This window comes from Chiloscyllium punctatum, chromosome 12, assembly GCF_047496795.1.
Source record: "Chiloscyllium punctatum isolate Juve2018m chromosome 12, sChiPun1.3, whole genome shotgun sequence".
Taxonomy (NCBI): domain Eukaryota; kingdom Metazoa; phylum Chordata; class Chondrichthyes; order Orectolobiformes; family Hemiscylliidae; genus Chiloscyllium; species Chiloscyllium punctatum.
In genome coordinates this window covers 70,407,200-70,428,242 of record NC_092750.1, presented here as the reverse complement: position 1 = coordinate 70,428,242, position 21,043 = coordinate 70,407,200, and the positions used below count along the sequence as shown (strand labels likewise).

Sequence of the window (21,043 nt, the reverse complement as noted above, 5' to 3'; positions counted from 1 at the left end):
GAGGCAGGTAGTGCATGAGTCTCCTATGGCTATCTCAAACAAGTATGAAGTTTTGTGAAGTGGGGTGGTGGGTTGCTACATAGCACGGAGAGCCAGTTTTCTGTTACCAAGTCTGGCTCTAATATAATGAGGAGTATGCCATGTTCCAAGCGATTGATTGTAATAGGGGACTGTCTAGACAGAAGTGCAGACAGAGATTTCTGCAGCAACAGCGAGACATCTGAATTGTGTGTTGCGTCCCTGGAGCCAAGGTCAAGGATATCTTGGAGAGGGTACAGAATATTCTCAAAAGGCAGCAGGACCAGCAAGAGGTTGTTGTACACATTGGAACTAGTAACATAAGAAGAACTAAGGATAAGGTTCTGAGGACAGAATATAGGAAAATAGGCAGGAATTAAAAAAGTAGATCCTTGAGGATATTAATATCTGGATTACTCCTGGTGCCGTGAGCTAGGAATAGAAAGATAGATCAGATGAATGTCTAGCTAAGCTGATGCAAGAGGGAAAGATTCACATTTTTTGATCATGGAATCTCTTCCGGAGTAGAAGTAGCCTGTACAAGAAGGATTCTTTACACCGGAATTCGAAAGGGACTAATATACTGATGGGGAGATTTGCTAGAGCTGCTCGGAAGAATTTAAACTAGTAAGGGGATGGGACCCAGGGAAATAATAAGGAAAGAAATCAGGCTGAGACTGTACAATTGGGAAAAGGAGTAAGTCAAACAGTGAGGGCAGGCAGGAACAAAGCAGAGAATGAAGTAAGACTGTACTTATTTCAATGCATGAGGCCCCACAGATAAGGCAGATGAACTCAGGATATTGCTGGCAATGTGGAACTGGGATATCATAGCAATTTCAGAAATGTGGCTTATGGATGGACAGTTTAATGTTCCAGGAGACAAATGCTACAGGAAGGAGAGAAGTGAGGGGGGGTGGGGGGGGGGGGGGGGGGAGGGGCGGGTGGCGCAAGAGAGGAAAGGGAATGGTGTTTTTTGATTAAGGATAACATTACTGCTGTACTTAGGGAGGATGGAGGATATTCCTAGGAATACGTCCAAGGAAATTATTTGGGTGGAACTAAGAAATAAATGGATGATCAACTTATTGGGATTGTACTGTAGAACCCCCAATAGTCATCAGGAAATTGAGAAACAAATTTGTAAGGAGATCTCAGTTATCTGTGAGAATAATAGGGTGGTTATAGTAGGTGATTGTATTTTTCCAATCATATACTGGGACTGCCATAGTGTTAAAGGCTTTAGGGATGGAGAGGAATTTGTTAAGTGTGTCCAAGAAAATTTTCTGATTCAATATGTGAATGTACCTGCTAGAGGACGTGCAAAACCTAACCTACTCTTGGGAAATAAGGCATTTTATGTGGGGGGAGAACTTGGAGCTAGTGTGCATAATTCTGTTAGTTTTAAAATAGAGATAGAAAAAATAGCTAGGACCTAAAAGTTGATGATCTAAAGTAGAAGAAAACCAATTTTGATGGCATTTGGCAAGATCTTTCAAAAGTTGATTGGGGGCAGATATTAGCAGGTAAAGGGGCTGCTGGAAAATGGGAAGCATTCAAAAATGAGATAACGAGAATCCAGAGACGAGTTTTTCGGTTGGTAGGTGTAGGGAATCCTACATGAATAGAGAAATTGAGGTTTTGATCAAGAAAAAGGAGGAAGCATATGTCAGGTGTAGACAGCAGTGGTCTAAGGAGAAAATAGGGCCCCTTAAAGATCAGCAAGTTCGCCTATGTTTGGAACTGCAGAAGATGGGTGAGATACTAAACAAGTATTTTGCATCCATGTTTACTGTGGAGGAGGATATGGAAGTTATAGAATGTGGGAAAATAAACAGCGACATCTTGAAAAATGTTCGAGGAAGACGTGATGGACATCTTAAAACTCATAAAGGTGGGTAAATCCTCAGGACCTGATCAGATGTACCCTAGAACTCTGTGGGAAGCGAGGGATATTATTGCTGGGCCCCTTGCTGAGATATTTGTATTATCAATTGCCACACGTGTGATGCCAGAAGGCTGGAGGTTGGCAAACATTATGCCACTATTTAAGAAAGGTGATAAGGAAAAGCCAGAGAACTACAGACTGCTGAGCCTAACATCAGTGGTGGGCAAGTTGTTGGAGGTAATCCTGAGGGACAGGATTTGCATGTATTTAGAGAGGCAGGGACTGATTAGGGATAGTCAAATGGCTTTGTGTGTGGGAAATCATATCTCACTAACTTGATTGAGTTTTTTGAAGAAGTAACAAAGAGGATTCGTGAGGGCAGTGCAGTGCTTGTGATCTATATGGACTACAGTAAGGCATTCATTAGGGTTCCTCATGCTTGACTGGTTAGCAAGGTTAGATCACTCGGAGTATTGGAAAACTGGCTATTTGGATACAGAACTGGCTCAAAGATAGAAGGCAGACGGTGATGGTGGATGGTTGCTTTTCAGACTGAAGGCCTGTGACCAGAGGAGTGCCACAAGGATTGGTGCTGGGTCCACTGCATTTTGCCGTTTATATGAATGATTTGGATGTGAACATAAAAGCAAAGATTAGTACGTTTTCAAATGAGAGTAAAATTGGAGATTTAGTGAACAGCAAAAAAAGTTATGTTAGAGTACAATGGGATCTTGATCAGATGGATCAATGGACCAGGAGTGGCAGAGTGAGTTCAATTTAGATCAATGTGAAGTGCTGCAATTTGGAAAGACCAATCTTAGCAGGACTAATATACTTAATGGTAAAGTCCTGAGGAGTATTGTTGAATAAAGAGACCTTGGAGTGCAGGTTCATTGTTCCTTAAAAGTGGAGTTGCAGGTAGATAGGATAGTGAAGAAGGCATTTGGCTATGTTTTTCTTTATTGGTCAGAGCATTGAGTATAGGAGTTGGGAGGTCATGTGGCTGTGCAGGACATTGGTTAGGCCACTTTTGGCATATTGTGTGCAATTCTGGTCTCCCTGCTATAGGAAGGGTTCAGAAAAGATTAACAAGAATATTGCCAGGATCAGAGGATTAGTGCTATAGGGAGATGCTGAATATGCTGGGACTCTTTTCCCTGGATCATCGGAGGCTGAGGAGTAATCTTAGAGGTTTATAAAATCATGAGGGGCATGGATAGGGTTAATAGGCAAGGTCTTTTCTCCAGGATGGGGCAGTCCAAAACTAGAGGGCATAGTTTTACGGTGAAAGGGGAAAGATATAAAAGGGACTTAAAGGCTAACACCTTACTGAGGTCCATTTAGATCACATCCATCACTTTGCCTTCATCAATCCTCTTCATTACTTCAAAAAATTCAATTATTTGAAAAATCCTTGTTAGTTTCTGATCAATGAAAAGAATGGATAATTGGGAGTTCAGTTATGTTGACACCATTGAATGTTATGAGGTGATGGTTAGATTCTCTCTTGTTGGGCATAGGCATTGCCTAACACTTGTGTGACATGAATGTTACTTGCCACTTGTCACCTCAAGCCTGGATGTTGTCGAGGTTTTATTGCATTTGGGTATGGACTGCTCCATTATCTGAGGAGTTGCAGATCGTGCTGAACGTTGTGCAGTCATTAGCGAACGTCCCCACTTGTGACTGATGATGGTGGGAACATCGAATAATTTAATAATGATTTGATGTAACTGTGGGTTTGTTAATAATTTCCTGTAATTTCTTTGCAGTATTCTTCAGTACTGACTATTGTCCCTTTTTCTCCCCTACCCTGTGATCTGAAAATATATAATGATTGCATTTTTAATTAAAAGACCAAAGCATTAATGGAAACTGTGAACAGGAGAGGTGATCCTTTATAACTCCACTTCCTACATTTTGCCACTCTTAATAATTACTTTTTATTCTAAAACTTAGCTGTCTGCGTTGAAGTAGTGTGCCATACCTGCCTCTTGTACTCTAACTGTTGTTGATGTTCACATAAATTCTAGACTGATGTCAAGAAAGTCAATGCGTACTATGAAAATTTTCTCATCATCAGCTTTGTTTGTTTACACTTGAGTCTAATTTTGGCACTGAGTTACTATTGCTAGTTTTTGAGATACATTGTGTAGTAAGATGGCTTGTTGAGCCCTCATCCCACTGATGGGTATACACAAGTCAAGTGTGCTTCACTGTACCACTTGGACTGATCCATATCTTTAGGTTGATTTTCTGCTTCACTAATTGCTGGTATTGACAATTTCACCTTGAATCATCAAACCAGTATGATTAATTCTTTAAAAAATGCAACAAAACAATTATTGGTTGACTCTTTTTGACTTTAATGGCCAAATGTTACTTTAGAATGACTAGAAGTTTAATAACAAATACAATTTTCATGCATAAATCAATGAGCCAGTTCAGGGATTAAGAAATATGCTGTGGGTTATGAATCTCTAGAACTTCCTAGTTAATTTACGGTTATCAGTAGTTTGTTTTTCATCCATAATTTTCCTGCTTTTTTTTTAAAACTTATAAGGTTTGCAAATTAAATCTTGTTATTAAGCTGACGATTGTTAATACAGCACCTGTAATCCAGAATAGAAGCAGTTTGAAACTGAAAGTTTCCTTCTTCCTTTATGGGTTTGTTGGAGATTTGTAAAAAATATCACATTTAATTTTTGTGTTTTTTTTTCTGCATTCTACCTCTTAATCTAATCTCCTTTATTTATTTCTCTTCATATAACCTGTTTGGTACCTAATTTATCCACTTTAATGCACCTTCCTTCTCTATAATTTCTCTGCCTCTTTTCTCATCCTTAAATCTCTTCGAGGGTATATATTTTGATCCTGCTGTAACTAAGGTCTCAGGTGCTCTATTTTCTTAGCACAGCCACATATCCAGTTTCCATTCTTACATCTTGTTTACATCTGGTTGATGTTGCTGATGCTGCTCCTCTTGATGTTCATCAAAGGTCCAAAGTAAAGCAGCGTAAGCCTTGCTGAGGGCTGATAGCAAAGAAGTAGCAGATCAATGTGAGTAAAGTCCAAGGCAAATGAACTGACAACCAAGAATTGGAAATCACCTGTTCAACACTAAGAGCAGACTTTCAGCCTCTTGTCTGTACGGTGAAAAAGTATGGAGTTGTGAAAAATGGATAAGTGGAGAGGAATGAATAACTATCTGGAAGTGTGACTGTGAGGCATAAGAGTGATAAGACACAAAAATGTGAGTGAGTCAATATTAGCAATTCAAATGGGGATTTGGAGAGATGCCTTCAGAGAGAAGGATGAGTGGACCAAGAAGTTCATGAGTTCGTAAGTGTATAAGGGATAGGAATAGGTCACTCGACCAATTGAACTTCACCATTAAGTAAGATCTGAATCTGACCATAACTCCACTTTCCTCAATGCTCTCTTTAACTCTGACTCCCTTATTGATTAAAAATCTATCTACCTCAGTTGTAAATATATTGAATGACCCAGTGTGATGATGCTGCACCTTTTAACTATGTTATGTTGTCCTTAGTTTTTTCAAGAGAGGTTATAAAAGGCAGAGGTTCTGATTTGTCCAGGATCTGGGGTCTTTGCTGATGGCTAATAGATACTGCCCAAGGCAGCACTTGGGGAAAAAGGCTTTTAGGGTTTTTTTTTAAAACAGTTGTACAATGAAAAGGGAGTAGCCAGTTCTTCCAGTTCAGGGATTTTTATAGTTTGGTTTAGTTTTAGTAGTTAGATCTGCTGGGGACAGAGAAGCAGCAACAGTGAAAAAAGGTTCCATGCTTCAGCAAATGATCCCTAACATCTCTCCTGTAAGAATCTGGGTTTGATTTTATTTATTTTGCCAAGGGGTGTGTTTATGGGGAAGTTGCAGGAAATTGGAACAGCATCATTAAGTTGTGACAGAGTCGGCTGTGTTTTTAGACAGGTTACATTATTCTATATTCTGTTCTCTTTTGTTCTTGTTACATTCGGTAGTCTGTAAATAAACTGCATCTCTCTATGGATATCCATCTTACATCTGCCTAAAACAATTTTTAAAAAGTTAGGGTCTGGACTACCTTTTTAAAATGTTTCGAAGGGGTCTAACCCGGTCCATAACACCAGTCTGCTGTGCTGTCTGAGGAAGAGAATTTCAAAGGCTAATGACTGTCTGAGGGAAGAATTTCCTCTTATCTCTGTCTTAAATGGGAAATACATTATTCCTAAACTGTGCCCCTGAGTTCCACATACCCAGAAGGAGAAATGTATCCTCTTAGTGTTTATCATGTTAAGCCCACATAGAATCCTATATATTTAAATAGAATCATTTCTCATTCTTCTAAACTCCAGTGAGTAAAGACATGACTTGCTTACCCTTTCCTGCTAAGATAATCCTTTCTAGCTATGAATCACTCCTCAATCTTTTCTGAATTACCTATATTGCTTTAGTGTGTTATATCTGTTCCTTATCCACTTTAAATTTCATCTCCAAATCTGCCTATACCTTTCACAAGTTTGTCTTCGAAATGATTTTACATTCAGCCTTTCAGTTTGACAAGCCGCCTATTTATACTTTGTCAACAAAGTTTGAGATTGTGTTCTCCCCTAGCCATTCAAGTCCAAAGATTCTGATAACGAATTGGGTCGACCACTTTTAATCCTGCTTTAGTTCTATCAACACCCATTTGTTGAAATTCAATATTTCCTGTCTATCAACCTACTTCCCATCAACCCTACAATATTTTCTCTTGGTCAGTTTTTCTGATAAACCTTTTTCAGCCACACAAAACATTTTATGAAAATCCATTTTCATTATTTTCTGTATACCAACTCTATCAAACTAGTCACTGCTTCAAAATACATTAATATTGTTAAATATACTTTAAGAAAATTGTACTGGCTATCCTTGATCAACCCCTGCATGTTTAAATGCTCATGAGTCACAGCTCATAGCATGGGTTCTAAGTTCCCAGATTTTTTCCCCTCCTTTGTCTTGAACAGAAGTATTCAACAATCTGCTCTATTGTAATATGACAAATAGAGTCAGTATTGCAAAACGATTGCAGGTGACTCTACATTCTCCGTCTTGGATTTTCTCAAATTCAGAACAATAATTAGAACAAAAGACTTGCAACATTTCTGCTTAGATAAGCTAGATATCCTCCATTTCATTAAATGCTTTAAAAATTGACTTAAACAAGTAGATTGAATTAGAAAAGCCATTTCTCATTCAAAACTGGCCAATAAAACCTTAATTATTCACACAGTATGCCGTGTAAGTGAAATTAACAGGTTCTGTAAGAGTGTAGATATTTAACCTGGCAGTAAGCATACATTTCACTGCTGTACAAAACTGTAAACACATTAGACCAGTCACTGCCTTTATGTTGTGTCTCCAACCTGGCGGGTTTTAAATGCTTGTTGACAGCTTGTTGATAATCAAATTTGGAAATACATTTTTATTAATTATTATGGGCATGTGTACTTTTCCTTTCATACCTTGACTTTGACTTTGTTCCTGATGTTAATGTTACTATACTTGGAATCATGTTGTCTTAGAAAAATTAGTCCAATTCCAGAGTCATCAGAGATTTTTTGATACTTGTCAATAAAATTATAATTCATCTCACTTTCTTCAGCCTTTGTTATTTTGTAGCATTTTATGAACCTGTGGGGGAGTACCTAGTATTAATTCACAGACCTATTTGTTTGTGGCGTAAAGGTTCACATCAGCCCAGAATAACAATACCCAGGTAAAGTTAAAAATCACACAACACCAGGTTAAAGTCCAACAGGTTTATCTGGAAGCACTAACTTTCGGAGCACTGCTCCTTCTTCAGGTGGTTATCGAGTATAAAGATCGGAAGACACAGAATTTATAGCAAAAGTTTTCAGTATGATGCAACTGAAATTATATATTGAAGAAGACCTGGATTGTTTGTTAAGTCTGTCATATTTTAGAATGACCATGTTGGTTTCAGTTCTTTCATATGTAAATCCCAGAAATGTTTTTTAAAAATGACATTCTCAAGTGAACTTTAACAATAGGTGCCATGTTTTCTCATATAATGTATTTAAGGTATGAGGTGCCCCGTGTGAGGTTGTCTGTGCTCCAATGTTGAGAGTGATTCTATTTCTACAAAAGGTATTTACAGAAACTTACATGGATCCATGTAGTTTTTGAGCAAAATAAAATATAATGATGCAAGTACAAATTCACCCCACAAACTTATATGTGTGTGCGCGCATGTCGGTGTTTGTGTGGTGGGGGTGCTATGAGTGTCTGTAAGAGAGTGTGTAGTGCAGTGGGGTCACCTGTAGTGTGACATGGACCACTGGGAGGGATCTCTCTCTCTCTCGCTCTTTCTCACTCACACACACGTACAGACCCATACACTCATGCAGACTCTCTCTCATACGCTCACACATACACACTTACACCCACGCACGCACCCTCTCACAGACTTATACCCCTTTACACTCACACTCACGCACATACACATACTCTTTCACAGACGCTCATACCACCCACCCACTCCCGATGAACACACACTTATACGTTTGTGGGGTAAATTTGTACTTGCAGAATTATGTTTTGTTTCGCTCAAAAACTGAATGGATCCTTGTAAGATTCTGTAAATACAGTTTTAGAAGGAATTGAGAGAACTGAAACCAACATGGTTATTTTAAAAAATGAGAGACTTAACAAACAATTCAATATATAATTTCAGTTGCATCACACTGTAAACTTTTGCTATAAATTCTGTGTCTTCCGATCTTATACTCCACAACCATCTGATGAAGGAGCAGCGCTCCAAAAGCTCGTGCTTCCAAGCAAACCTGTTGGACTATAACCTGGTGTTGTGTGATTTTTAACTTTGTACACATTAATTCCAATGTCGAAGGGAATGCTGCTCAGAATCTTGAGGGATGCTAATGGAAAATAGAGAAATATTTACTTGTGTGTTACTGCACTATCACTGATATAGGAGAATGCTTGATGGTGACAGTTAAGTTTTAGGAATACAAAAATGCACTATTGCACTTTAGGTGATGGAAATATGGAAATGAATTCTTTCCCTCCCTCCATTACAGTGGCGGGAATAGTAGGAATGTAGTTGGTTTGTGATCAGGAGATGTACTGCCAAATCTGCAGGATGAAGTCAAGCAGATACTTTCTGTAAAGTTGAATAACTTCTGTTTAAATAGCTTCTATCTATTTCCTTCTACAGAAACACAAGGTGGACTTATTTTACAAACTGCGGCATGTAATGAATGAGCTGATTGATTTGCGGAGACAACTTCTATCTGGTCATCTAACTCAAGACCAAATCCGTGATGTCAAACGACACATTACAATCCGCTTGGACTGGGGCAATGAGTAAGTTAATCTAGAGAATTTTGTTTATTATTAATATTTTATTTAGTGCTGACTGTTTAGAGTAATTGTCACTTTTTCACTGTGTTTTGATTTGGTTTGATTTGATTTATGATTGTCACATATACCCAGGTACAGTGAAAAGGATTGTTTCACATGCTATTCAGATAAATCGTACCTTCCTAAATATATCAGGGTTATACAGAATATAGTCTTGGAGCTACAGATAAGGTACAGAGAAGGATCAACTCTAATATATGAGAGGTCCATTCTTAAGTCTGATAAGAGCCGGGAAGAAGCTGTTCTTGAATCTGTTGTTGCATGTTTTCAAAATTTGCTGAATGGAAGAGGGTGAAAAGGAGAATAACATAATTATGTTGGCTGCTTTCCAGAGGCAGCGAGAAGTATAGATGGAGTCAGTGGAAAGAAGGCTGATTTGTGTGGTGGACTGGGCTGCGCTCATAACTCAATAATTTCTTGCAGACTCTCTATAGCAGTTCCTATAGGGAGAAAGTGAGGACTGCAGATGCTGGAGATCAGAGTTGAGAATGTGGTGCTGGAAAAGCACAGCGCACAACAGTTCAGGCAGCAACCAAGGAATAAAAGTATCGACATTTCGGGCATAAGCCCTTCATCAGGAATGAAGCTTGTCCATAAGTCCTTCATCAGGAATGAGACCTCCTTCCTGATGAAGGGCTTATGCCCGAAACGTCGATTCTCCTGCTCCATGGGTGCTGCCTGACCTGCTGTGCATTTCCAGCAGAGCAGTCACCATACCAAGATGTGATGCAACCAAAAGAGAAAATGCTGGAAAATCTCAGCAGGTCTGGCAGCATCTGTAAGGAGAGAAAAGAGCTGACGTTTCAAGTCTAACTGACCCTTTGTCAAAGTTGAGCTTTGACAAAGGGTCAGTTAGACTTGAAACGTCAGCTCTTTTCTCTCCTTACAGATGCTGCCAGACCTGCTGAGATTTTCCAGCATTTTCTCTTTTGGTTTCAGATTCTAGCATCTGCAGTAATTTGCTTTTATAAGATGTGATGCATCTGGATAGGATGTTTTCTATGGTGCATCTATAAAAATTAGTAAGACTCATTGCAGTGATTGGTGAGAGTCATTGTGAGTCACTGACTTTCCAGTGCCATATCGGAGTCGAGTATAAATAAGCAAAAGTTATCATCAAAAAGCCAAATTTGCAATCTTCATTAATAGGGATTTTATTTATTTTTATCTCAGCTACAATGCAGTAATTGAATACTTAAATGCTGGAAAGTTATTGACCAGTTTGAGTTGTGTAATTTGTATGAGTTTGGAAAACTGTTTTAATATTAGGAATCGAGCAATAATTTTTTCTTGTCCAGACCAGTTGGATGTTTTTGCATGTTCAGAGAGGTGGTCATATGACAGCTTAAGGGCCTGGAGGGAATGGATGACTACTAGGCAGACCAGGAGAAACTGAGATCCTACTCTGTGTTTCAATTCAGAAGTTGATGAGGGTGCTGATTCCTTAAGGGAGTGCAATCAGAGCCATACATGTGGCATTGCAAGCAGCTCAGCTGTACAGGAGGGCAAGTAAAAGAAATGGGGAGGGATAGTGATAGGGGATTTCTTAGTTCTGAGGTGCGTATCCCGGTGGGTCAGTGCAGACTTGATGGGCCGACTGGCCTCTATTTGCACTCATAGGGATTCTATAATTCTATTAAGGAGGAATGTGATCTTATAATCAGAACTTAGGGAGCTAGGTAGAAAATTAGAGAGCAGGACCCCAAATGTAGTAATCTCTGGAGTGCCACATGTAAGTGAGTACGGAAATAGATGAATGCATGTCAGGAAAAATCATGCATAAGGGAGAACTTTAGATTCATGGGACACTGTGGGTCTGGGGAAAATGGCATCTATACACATCAGATGGGGTGAACCTGACATTGAGAAAGTTTTAAACTCACTCCATTTATTTGATTTGGCAGATGTTTTGGAACAAAGAGAGGATAGTAGAGAAGAATACAAGACCTCATAAAGTACTTACAGACACAGTTACCACTCGTAGAAAGAATAGCAACTTAATGGGTAAATCAGAGTAAGGAAAAAAGAAGTGAAGTCAAAAGCAGGCTAGCTGTCCATTTATGTAATTGTATGGAGTATCATGAATAAGATTGGAGAGTTGCAGGTGCAAATTGCCACAAGGAAATCTGATATTGTGCAGCTAACATAGACTGGGCTCAAGAAAGAGAAAGATGGACTGTTAACTATTCCTGGGTAAAGGCTGTTCAGGGAAAAATTTAAAAAGTAAGCAAAGGAGGAGGAATGGCAGTACTGGGTAAGATGAACTTTCATTGCTGAAGAAAAAGGGTGTTGTTGAGAGTTGAAGGACAAAATTAATTTGAGTCATAGAGATGTACAAAGCATGGAAACAGACCCTTGGTTCAACTCGACCTCGTCAACCAAATATCCCAACCTAATCTAGTCCCACTTGCCAGCACTCGGCCCATATCTCTCCATACCCTTCTATTCATATACCCATCCAGATTCCTTTTAAATGTTGCAATTGTACTAGCCTCCACCACTTCCTTTGGCAGCTCATTCCATACACGCACCACTCTCTGCATGAAAAAGTTGCCCTTAGATCTCTTTTATATCTTTCCCCTTCACTCTAAATCTATTCCCTCTAGTTCTGGATTCCCCCACCCCAGGGAAAAGACCTTGTCTATTTACCATGCCCTTCATAATTTTAAAAACCTCTATAAAGTCACCCCTCAGCCTCCAACACTCCAGGGAAAACAGCCCCAGCCTATTCAACCCCTCCCTATAGCTCAAGGCCTTCAACCCTGGCAACATCCTTGTAAATCTTTTCTGAACCCTTTCAAGTTTCACAACATCCTTCCAAGAGGAAGAAGACCAGAATTGCATGTAGTTTTCAAACAGTGGCCTAACCAATATCCTGTACAGCGCAACATGACCTCCCAATTTCTATACTCAATACCATGAGCAATACCTGCGACTCTACTTTCGAGGAGTGATGAACTTGTTTTTTTTGTTCAACAACACTCCCTAGGATTTTACCATTAGGTGTATAAGTCCTGCTAAGATTTGCTTTCCCAAAATGGAACACCTCACATTTATCTAAATTAAACTCCATCTGCCACTCCTCAACCCTCTGGTTCAACTAATCAAGATCCCATTGTAATCTGAGGTAAATGTCTTCAATGTCCACTACACCTGCAATTTTAAGGACAAAAAGAGTACATTTGCATTGTTAGTTGTTGTCGATCAATTACTAAATAGTAAAAAAGGATGTCGAGGAACAAATGCAGGGAAAATGCCAATCTTATAGAGTAATTAAATGGGGGACTTTAATTATCCAAATACACACTGAGATAATGGTCATGTAAGAGGCAGCAAAAGGCATGTGTTCAAATGTGTATTGAAGAGAGTTTCCTGCAGCAGTGTGTGTCCAGTCCATCAAACTCAGTTTTTAGAAGTGAGCTGGGCCAAGTGGATCAAACGTCAATTGGGGAGCATCAAGAGGACAGTGAGCATTGTTTCGTAAAGTTCAGGATGATGGTGGAGAATGACATCAATCAATTGACAGAAAGCTGATTTCAATTGGTAAAGAATAGAGCTGAGCAGGAGAGACTGGAACAAGAGGTTGGTGGGAAACCATAACTAGACAATGAGCTGAGTTCAAAGAGGAGCTGGTTCGGCTATAGTCTGATAGACATACCGATAGGACAAACAAATCCAAAGCTCCCTGGATGACCAGAGAGATACAAATTAAGATAAAGAGATGGAAAAGCTGTGCTTATGACTTGTGTCATGTGGATAATACAATTGAGAACTGAGAGGATTACACAAGATTCATTGGGAAGCTGAAAAAGCAGATAAGAGAAGCAAAAAGAAATGATGAGAAAAGGCTGGCAACCAGTATAAGTGGGTGTTCCAAAGTCTCCAAATGCATGTAAGTCGTAACTTCATAGTAAAGTAGGGCCCATAAGAGACCAAGAAAGGGTTTTCAACTGTCTTTATAAAAAAGGGAGATACTGCCTAGGACCTAGTGACATAGGATGAAATTCTGTTTGAAGAAATTCCTCCTCATCTCAGTTATAAAGGGCCCTCCTTTGTTTCTGAGGCTGCGCTGTTGGGGCCCTAACTCTTTCTACTAATGAAAACATCTTCGCCACATCCACTCTATCCAGGCCTCTCAGCATTCTGCGAGTGATTGCTGACAATGGTTTAGGAAACGGAATGCACTGCTTCAAATTGTGGTGGAAGCAGATTCAATTGAGATGTTCACGAGGGCATTAGACAATTATTTAGACAGAAATAATGTACAAAGAAATGGAGGAGAAACAAGAGATTGGCATAAGCAAATGATGCTCGCTTGAACTGTTGGTGCAGGCAAATGGGCCAAATGACCTCTTTTTGTGTTATAACACTCGTGTGATTCTGTAAATATAAAGAGAGTTTTGATGTTCATGGGCTCACAGTTTATTAGAACCTATTTGCACAATCTTGGGATGCATTACAATTGAACAAAGAACAAAGAAATTTACATCACAGGAACAGGCCCTTCAGCCTTCCAAGCCAATGCCGATCCAGATCTTCTATCTAAACCTGTCGCCTATTTTCTGCTCCCTGCCCATTCATGTATCTGCCTAGATCCATCTTAAATGACGCTATTGTTCCCACCTCTACCATCTCCGCTGGGAACGCATTCCAGGCACTCACCACCTTCTGCTTTAAGAGCTTTCCATGCATATCTCCCTTAAACTTTTCCCCTCTCACCTTGAACTTGTGACACCTAGTAATTGACTCCCCCACTCTGGGGGAAAAAGATTCTTGCTATCCACCCTGTCTATACCTCTCATGATTTTGTAGACCTCAATAGGTTCCCCCACCTACCCCCCCCACCCCCAACCTCCATCTTCCTAATTAAAATAATCCTAATCTACTCAACCTCTCTTCAGACAACATTCTGGTGAACCTCCTCTGCACCCTCTCCAAAGCATCCACATCCTTTTGGTAATGTGACAACCAGAACCGCATACAATATTCCAAATGTGGCCGAACCAAAGTCCAATACAACTGTAACATGATCTGCCGACTCTTGTACTCAATACCTCGTCTGATGAAGAAAAGCATGCCATATGCCGCCTTGACCACTCTATTGACTTGCATTGCCACCTTAAGGGTACAATGGGCCTGAACACCCATATTTGTGCATTAGTTTTCCTCAGGGCTTTTCCATTTACCATATAGTTTGCTCTAGAATTGGATCTTCGAAAATGCATCACCTCGCATTTGCTCGGTTTGAACTCCATCTGCCATTTCTCTGCCCAAATCTCCAATCTATCGATACTCTGTTGCATTCTCCGACAGTACCCTTCACTATCTGCTACTCCACCAATCTGCAAACCAATGTTATCTGCAAACTTGATAATCGGACCACCTATACCTTCTTCCAGATCATTTATATTTATCACAAACAACAGTGGTTCCAACACAGATCCCTATAGAACACCACTGGTCACATTTCTCCATTTTGAGAAACTCCCTTCCACTACCACACTCTGTCTCCTGCTGCCCAGGCAGTTCCCTATTCATCTAGCTAGTACACCCTGGACCCTAGAAGACTTCACTTTCTCCATTAGCCTACCATGGGGAACCTTATCAAAAGCCTTACTGAAGTCCATGTATATGACATCTACAGCCCTTCCCTCATCAATCAACTTTGTTAGTTCCTCAAAGAATTCTATTAATTTGGTAAAACATGACCTTCCCTGCACAAAACCATGTTGCCCATTTTCTTCCAAATGTAAATAGATTCTATCTTTCAGTAGCTTCTCCAGCAGCTTCCCTACCACTGATGGCAGGCTCGCCAGTCTATAATTACCTGGCTTATCCCTGCTACCCTTCTTAAACAAGGGGACAACATTATCAATTCTCCAGTCCTCCGGGACTTCACCCATGTTCAAGGATGCTGCAAAGATATCTGTTGAGACCCTAGCTATTTTCTCTCTCGCTTCCCTCAGTAACCTGGAATAGATTCCATCTGAACCGAGGGACTTGTCCACCTTAATGCCTTTTAGAAAACCCAACACTTCCTCCCTCCTCCTGCCACCTTGACATGGAGTAATCAAACACCTATCCCTAACCGCAACATCCATCATGCCAAGTACTCATTAAGAATCTCACCCATTTTGTCTGACTCCACACATAACTTTCCTCCTTTGTCCTTGAGTGGGCCAACCCTTTCTTTAGTTACTCTTTTGCTCCTTATATATGAATAAAAGGCTTTGGGATTTTCTTTAACCCTATTTGCTAAAGGTATTTCATGACCCATTTTAGTCCTCTTAATTCCTCATTTCAGATTGGTCTTATTTTCCTGAGATTCTTCCAAAGCTTCATCTGTTTTCAGTTGCTTTGACTTTATGTATGCTTCCTTTTTCCTCTTAGCTAGTCTCTCAATTTCACCTGTCATCCTTAGTTCCCTAATCTTGCCATTTATATCCCTCATTTTCACAGGGACACTTCTGTCCTGCACTCTAATCAACCTCTCTTTAAAAATCTCCCACATTTCAAATGTGGATTTACCCTCAAACAGTGCTTCCAGTCCACATTCCCCAGCTCCTGTCGAATTTTGTTATAGTTAGCCTTCTCCCAGTTTAGCACTCTTCCTTTAGGACCACTCGCGTCTCTGTCCATAAGTATTCTACAATTTACGGATTTGTACCTGTGAGGTCCTACCTTTTTAACTTAGCTCCTAACTCCCTAAATTCTGCTTGTCAGGCCTCATTCCATTTTTTAACCTATATTATTGGTCCCCGTATGCACTAAGACAGCTGGTTGTTCACCCTCCCTCTTCAGAATGTTCTGCAGCCGATCTGAGACATTCCTGACCCGTGCACCTAGGAGGCAACTTACCGTTCGGGAGTCTCATTTTCAACCGCAGAACTGCCTATCTACACCCATGCAATTGAATCAGCTATGACTATGGCCCTTCCACTCTTTTTCCTGCCATTCTGTGCAGCAGAGCCAGCCATGGTGCCATGTACCTTGCTACTGCTGCCTTCCCCTGGTGAGCCAACTCCACCAACAGTATCCAAAACGGTATACCTGTTTTGGTGACAGATGACTGCAGCAGAACCTGCACTGCCTTCCTGCTCTTCCTCTGCTTTTTGGTCACCTATTCCCTTTCTCCCTCAGCAATCCTAAACTGCAGTGTGGCCAATTCGCTAAATGTGCTATCCACGACCACCTCACCATTGCTAATTTTTTTAGAAATCAGTGAAATTTACATAATTTGACAACTTTTTTTTCAGTGTGCAGTGAACTGGAGAAGTATTTTCATTCACATTCTTCTTCCGTTCCTGAGCTGTATTCCTGGAGAAGACAGTGGTGTGGTAGTAATATTTCTGAATTCGTAATCAAGAACATCAGAGTTGGGGATGTTAGTTCCAAGATTAGTGGTGCTGGAAGAGCACAGCAGTTCAGGCAGCATCCAACAAGCAGCGAAATCGACGTTTCGGGCAAAAGCCCCTTATTCCTGATGAAGGGCTTTTGCCCGAAATGTCGACTTCTCTGCTCGTTGGATGCTGCCTGAACTGCTGTGTTCTTCCAGCACCACTAATCCAGAATTTGGTTTCCAGCATCTGCAGTTATTGTTTTTACCACAATGTTAGTTCTAAACCCACCATGGTGGGTGGTGAAACTCTGGAATAAAAGAAGCTGACATAATGGCAATGACTGATTGTCATACAAACCCATTTGCTTTACTTTAGGCAAGGAAGTTTACCATCCAGATCTGGCTTAAATATGACTCCAAACAACAGCAGTGTGGTTGATTCTTAACTGCCTTCAGTGTTTGATCCAAGGTGTAGATTTTAAATCACATGTAGAGACATTCTATCCTGATCACCGTCATGTTGGGTGCCTTATCTTCAAAGGGTTTGCTTTACAGAAATGTTTACACTATGCAGAATCAGAAAGCCATATTCCCTCCTGGAGGCAGAAATTCTGCCACATACTCAGCAGATCTATCAGTATCTGTGCAGAGGGAAATAATGTTAACATTCCAAATCTGTAATCCTTAATTAGAACAATCCTCATGAAAGAAAACTTTCTCCCGCTGTGATGCTACCAGACATGCTGAGTATATCCCACATTTTTGGTTTTTAAGTCATATTTCCAACATTTACATTTCATTACTTTTGTGGCCTCAACAGGAGATAGTTTTGTAACATTTTGAGCCTCATGATCCTTCCTGAAGGAGAATTTTGTTTTCTCACCACGGAAGCTTGCTGCTTTTCCCCAGAACTTTCCATTTGTATTTTAGATTATTGACACGTTACATTTTCAGAAACTGCACCTTTTATTCTTCAAAGAATAAGAAGGAGTTGAATAAGCATTAAAATATAGCATATTTTCATTTTGTGTGTGTCTTTTAAAAATGCTGCTTCTATTTTTATTATATAACTAATATAATTGGCTTTTTTGTATTATATTTTAGTCTATGCTCAATGCATGTTTCCACTGCTCATAGAAACTGGAAATATGGAAGGGATAAATTGTACTTTCCAAAATGTTGATAAAGAATCATAGCTAAGGTTGGGTCAATATATTATCACTAATAAGAAAAAGTGAAACAGGGAGTTTTTAACCTGGTAAACAATGAGGTTCGCTTCCAAAAAAAAGTCAACTGTCTGAAAAGCCCCAAACTGTAAAAGATATAAAAAGACTGAGCACCAGTTTCAGCTACAAGAGCTGCTTGCTTTGAAGGGATTAGGAATATCAAAGGATGGAAATGCAGCAGGCTCTACAAAGACAATGGTATGTTGGCCTTCATGGCAAGAGGTTTGAGTACAGGAGCAGGGATGTTATGCAGGGCGTTGGTGAGACCAAAATTGGAATATTGTTTGCAGTTTTGGTTTCCTCATTTGAGAAATGATGCTCTTGCTATAGAGGGCATGCAGTAAACTTTGTCAGACTGATTCCTGGGACAACAAGGCTGATGGATGTGGAGTGTTTGAATTGGTTAGGATTATATTCGTTGGAATTCAGAAGAATGAGAGAGGATTTCATAGAAAGTTATAAAATTCCAACTACTAATCCTGGCAGCTGCCTGCAGTGTGTTATGGGCTTGAGCTCCAGGTGGACTGGATGTTGACAAACTAGCCACAGATAAATTTTTGTTCCCCCCCCCCACCCACCAGTGAAACGAAATTTGCAGGTGCACATAAAATCCAGTCCTTGGTACATGTTTGTCTTACAAAAACAAGTGTGTCTCTAAAACAAATAAGACTCTGAAAGAAATTCTGAAAACCTCATCGGATAGCTTTCAAAAGTGCATCCTTCATAATAGCTACTTTCTGTCAAATAGGCTTCTTTTCCAAAACCATTGATGCCTGTTATTTGTATTTTCTACAATCACATGGTAAAACAAATTGGACTCTGTTGTCTTCAATTATTGTTTGAGGAACAAGTGTTACTTTTCTTGAGAGAGGAGAAGAAAATGCTCTAAACTGAAAGGGTTCCTGTCAGAATTCTAGTTCAAATAATAATGTTCAATATTGTGGTTTATTTTATATATTTCTGTATTGTTATGATTTCAGCTAATTATAATACTGCACAAGTCAGATCCCAGAGTGAAGCCTAGCTTGGTAGAGTATAAATTTTACTTTTGCTATGTGGTTACTGTGTTAGTCGATCACTGGACATATTTACACAAGGCTACCAACAAAAGTACATAAGTTTATTATACTAAAGAAAATTACAATTTGGAAAGATCTTACCATAAACAGCAATATTCTTTGCAGTCTCTCAACTCTAGTGAAATACCACTCCTGTCTTAACTCTTCAATTTTTTTTAATCAATTGACAAGAACACAAGCATTTCTTACTGTTACTTTCTGCATATTCACCAAGTGAAATTGTCTACCAGAGAGACAGACTAACTCTCTCAAACTAACTTCTAAGGAAAACAATTCTAGTACGTTACATAGTTAACTTGATTACTTCCATGCTACTAAACAATACATCAGCTGGTATTCATCTTTTGCTCAGAAATGAGCCTGGTTCTGGTCTTTGACCTCCTAAAAACTCAAATTAGAGAACACTCCAGATTAGATTCCCTCCAGTGTGGAAACAGGCCCTTCAAGATAGCGTGTCTAATCCTTTCACTTAAGTCAAGTGATTTTTTGAATATTAATTTGACTCACTGCTAAAAAAGAAAATTGTCTGATACTTGCACAAAAAATAAGTCGCCTTCACAGAACTAAAAACTAAAAATCAATTCATTTTAAAATCCAAGTTCCCAAAAAATAATATGTTTAAAACCTTCACACTGTAGATGTTGAGGGTTACTTTAGGTAAAGAAGACATTAATTACCATGCATGGAGATAATTTCAGACCATTTGGGATTATAAATATAGTAACTTGGGGACATGGATTTAAAATAATTAACAAAAGAACCGGAGAGGAAATGAGACATTTCTTCACATAAAAGATTTTTAGTATGACCTGAAAGACTGGTAGAATTACATTCCACAAAAGCTTTTAAGAGAAAATTGGACATGTTCTTAAAGAGGACGAAATTGTAGTATTATGAGGGTAAAGCTGAAAAAGGAATCCAATTGAAGAATTCCTTCAAAGAGCTAGTAGTGGCATGATGGGCCAATGGATTATTTCTTTCAAAGATACTACAATTATTTTCCACTAGATTTAAATTCCTAGTTCTATTTTAAGTTATTTTATTTTTACTGTTATATTGTTTCATATTTCATGATTCACAATTTTATGTGACAAGTTTAGAAAGTTCCTTGACTCATTACTGGGATGAAGGGCTTATCTTATGAGGAAAGGTTGAGCAGCTCAGGCTTGTATAGATTGGAGTTTAGAGGAATGATTTTACCAAAATATGTAAGATCTTGAAAGAACTCCATGTGGTTGATACTAGCAGGATACTTCCTTTTGTAGAAAGGAAAACCCCATTATACAAGTGAAGAATAAGATGAAATGATGAGTTTTTTTTCTCTCAAAAGTGTTGTTTAGAGTAAGGAATTAGATAGGCTTGAAAGGTCAAATGGCCTACTCATGTTCTTTTGTTCCTATGTTCCTATTTGTCTTTGAGATGACAAACTTTGTTAATGCTTTTTGCATCCTAGAACAGGCGAAACAAAGATATGCACACAAATTCTTAGAGGCAATGCATTCTAACCAGAACTCCATCAGTAAACACATCGACTTATTGATCCCATCTACTTTTCCTTGAAAAAAAGAACCAAGAAATGACATCACCCACCTTCAGAAACCACGACCTATAAATAGAAAGGCAGGACCTACCACCAGTGCCTCACCTGAGACTCTCACTGATGATGTTACCTAGTCATGGTGACAAAACACCTGAAAACAAACCTTCCAGCTCAGCGAGCTAACTTGCATGTTTTTCACCCTTTTTTAATTCATTTATTACACATGATATCTCTGGCAAGACCATAGTTTATTGCCTATCTCTATTTGTCTTTGAGAAGTGGTGGTGAAGTATATCGTGGAACTGCTGCAGTTCATGTGCTATGCACGTACCCACAGTGCTACTGGAGATGCGGTTCCAGGAATTTGGCTCAGCAGCCTAGAACATAGAACAGTAGAGCACAGTTGTGTTGGACTGACCTTTTATCCTACTTTTAAGATCAAATTAACCTACATGTGCCTATCCAAGAGTCACTGAAATGTCGCTAATGTATCTGACTCTACTACACTG

The 21,043-nt window shown here is 39.4% G+C and overlaps 1 protein-coding gene across 4 annotated transcripts in view; it reads left to right on the top strand.

Annotated features, from left to right (window-relative positions):
• dock3 (dedicator of cytokinesis 3) overlaps nucleotides 1–21,043 on the top strand; it is an 889,649-nt gene that overhangs the window by 249,636 nt on the left and 618,970 nt on the right. For all 4 annotated transcript variants that reach the window (XM_072582733.1, XM_072582732.1, XM_072582735.1 and 1 more), the window contains exon 6: nucleotides 9,145–9,293. In XM_072582733.1, coding sequence (XP_072438834.1) covers nucleotides 9,145–9,293 — 149 coding nt within the window. The remainder of the gene's footprint in view (nucleotides 1–9,144; nucleotides 9,294–21,043) is intronic.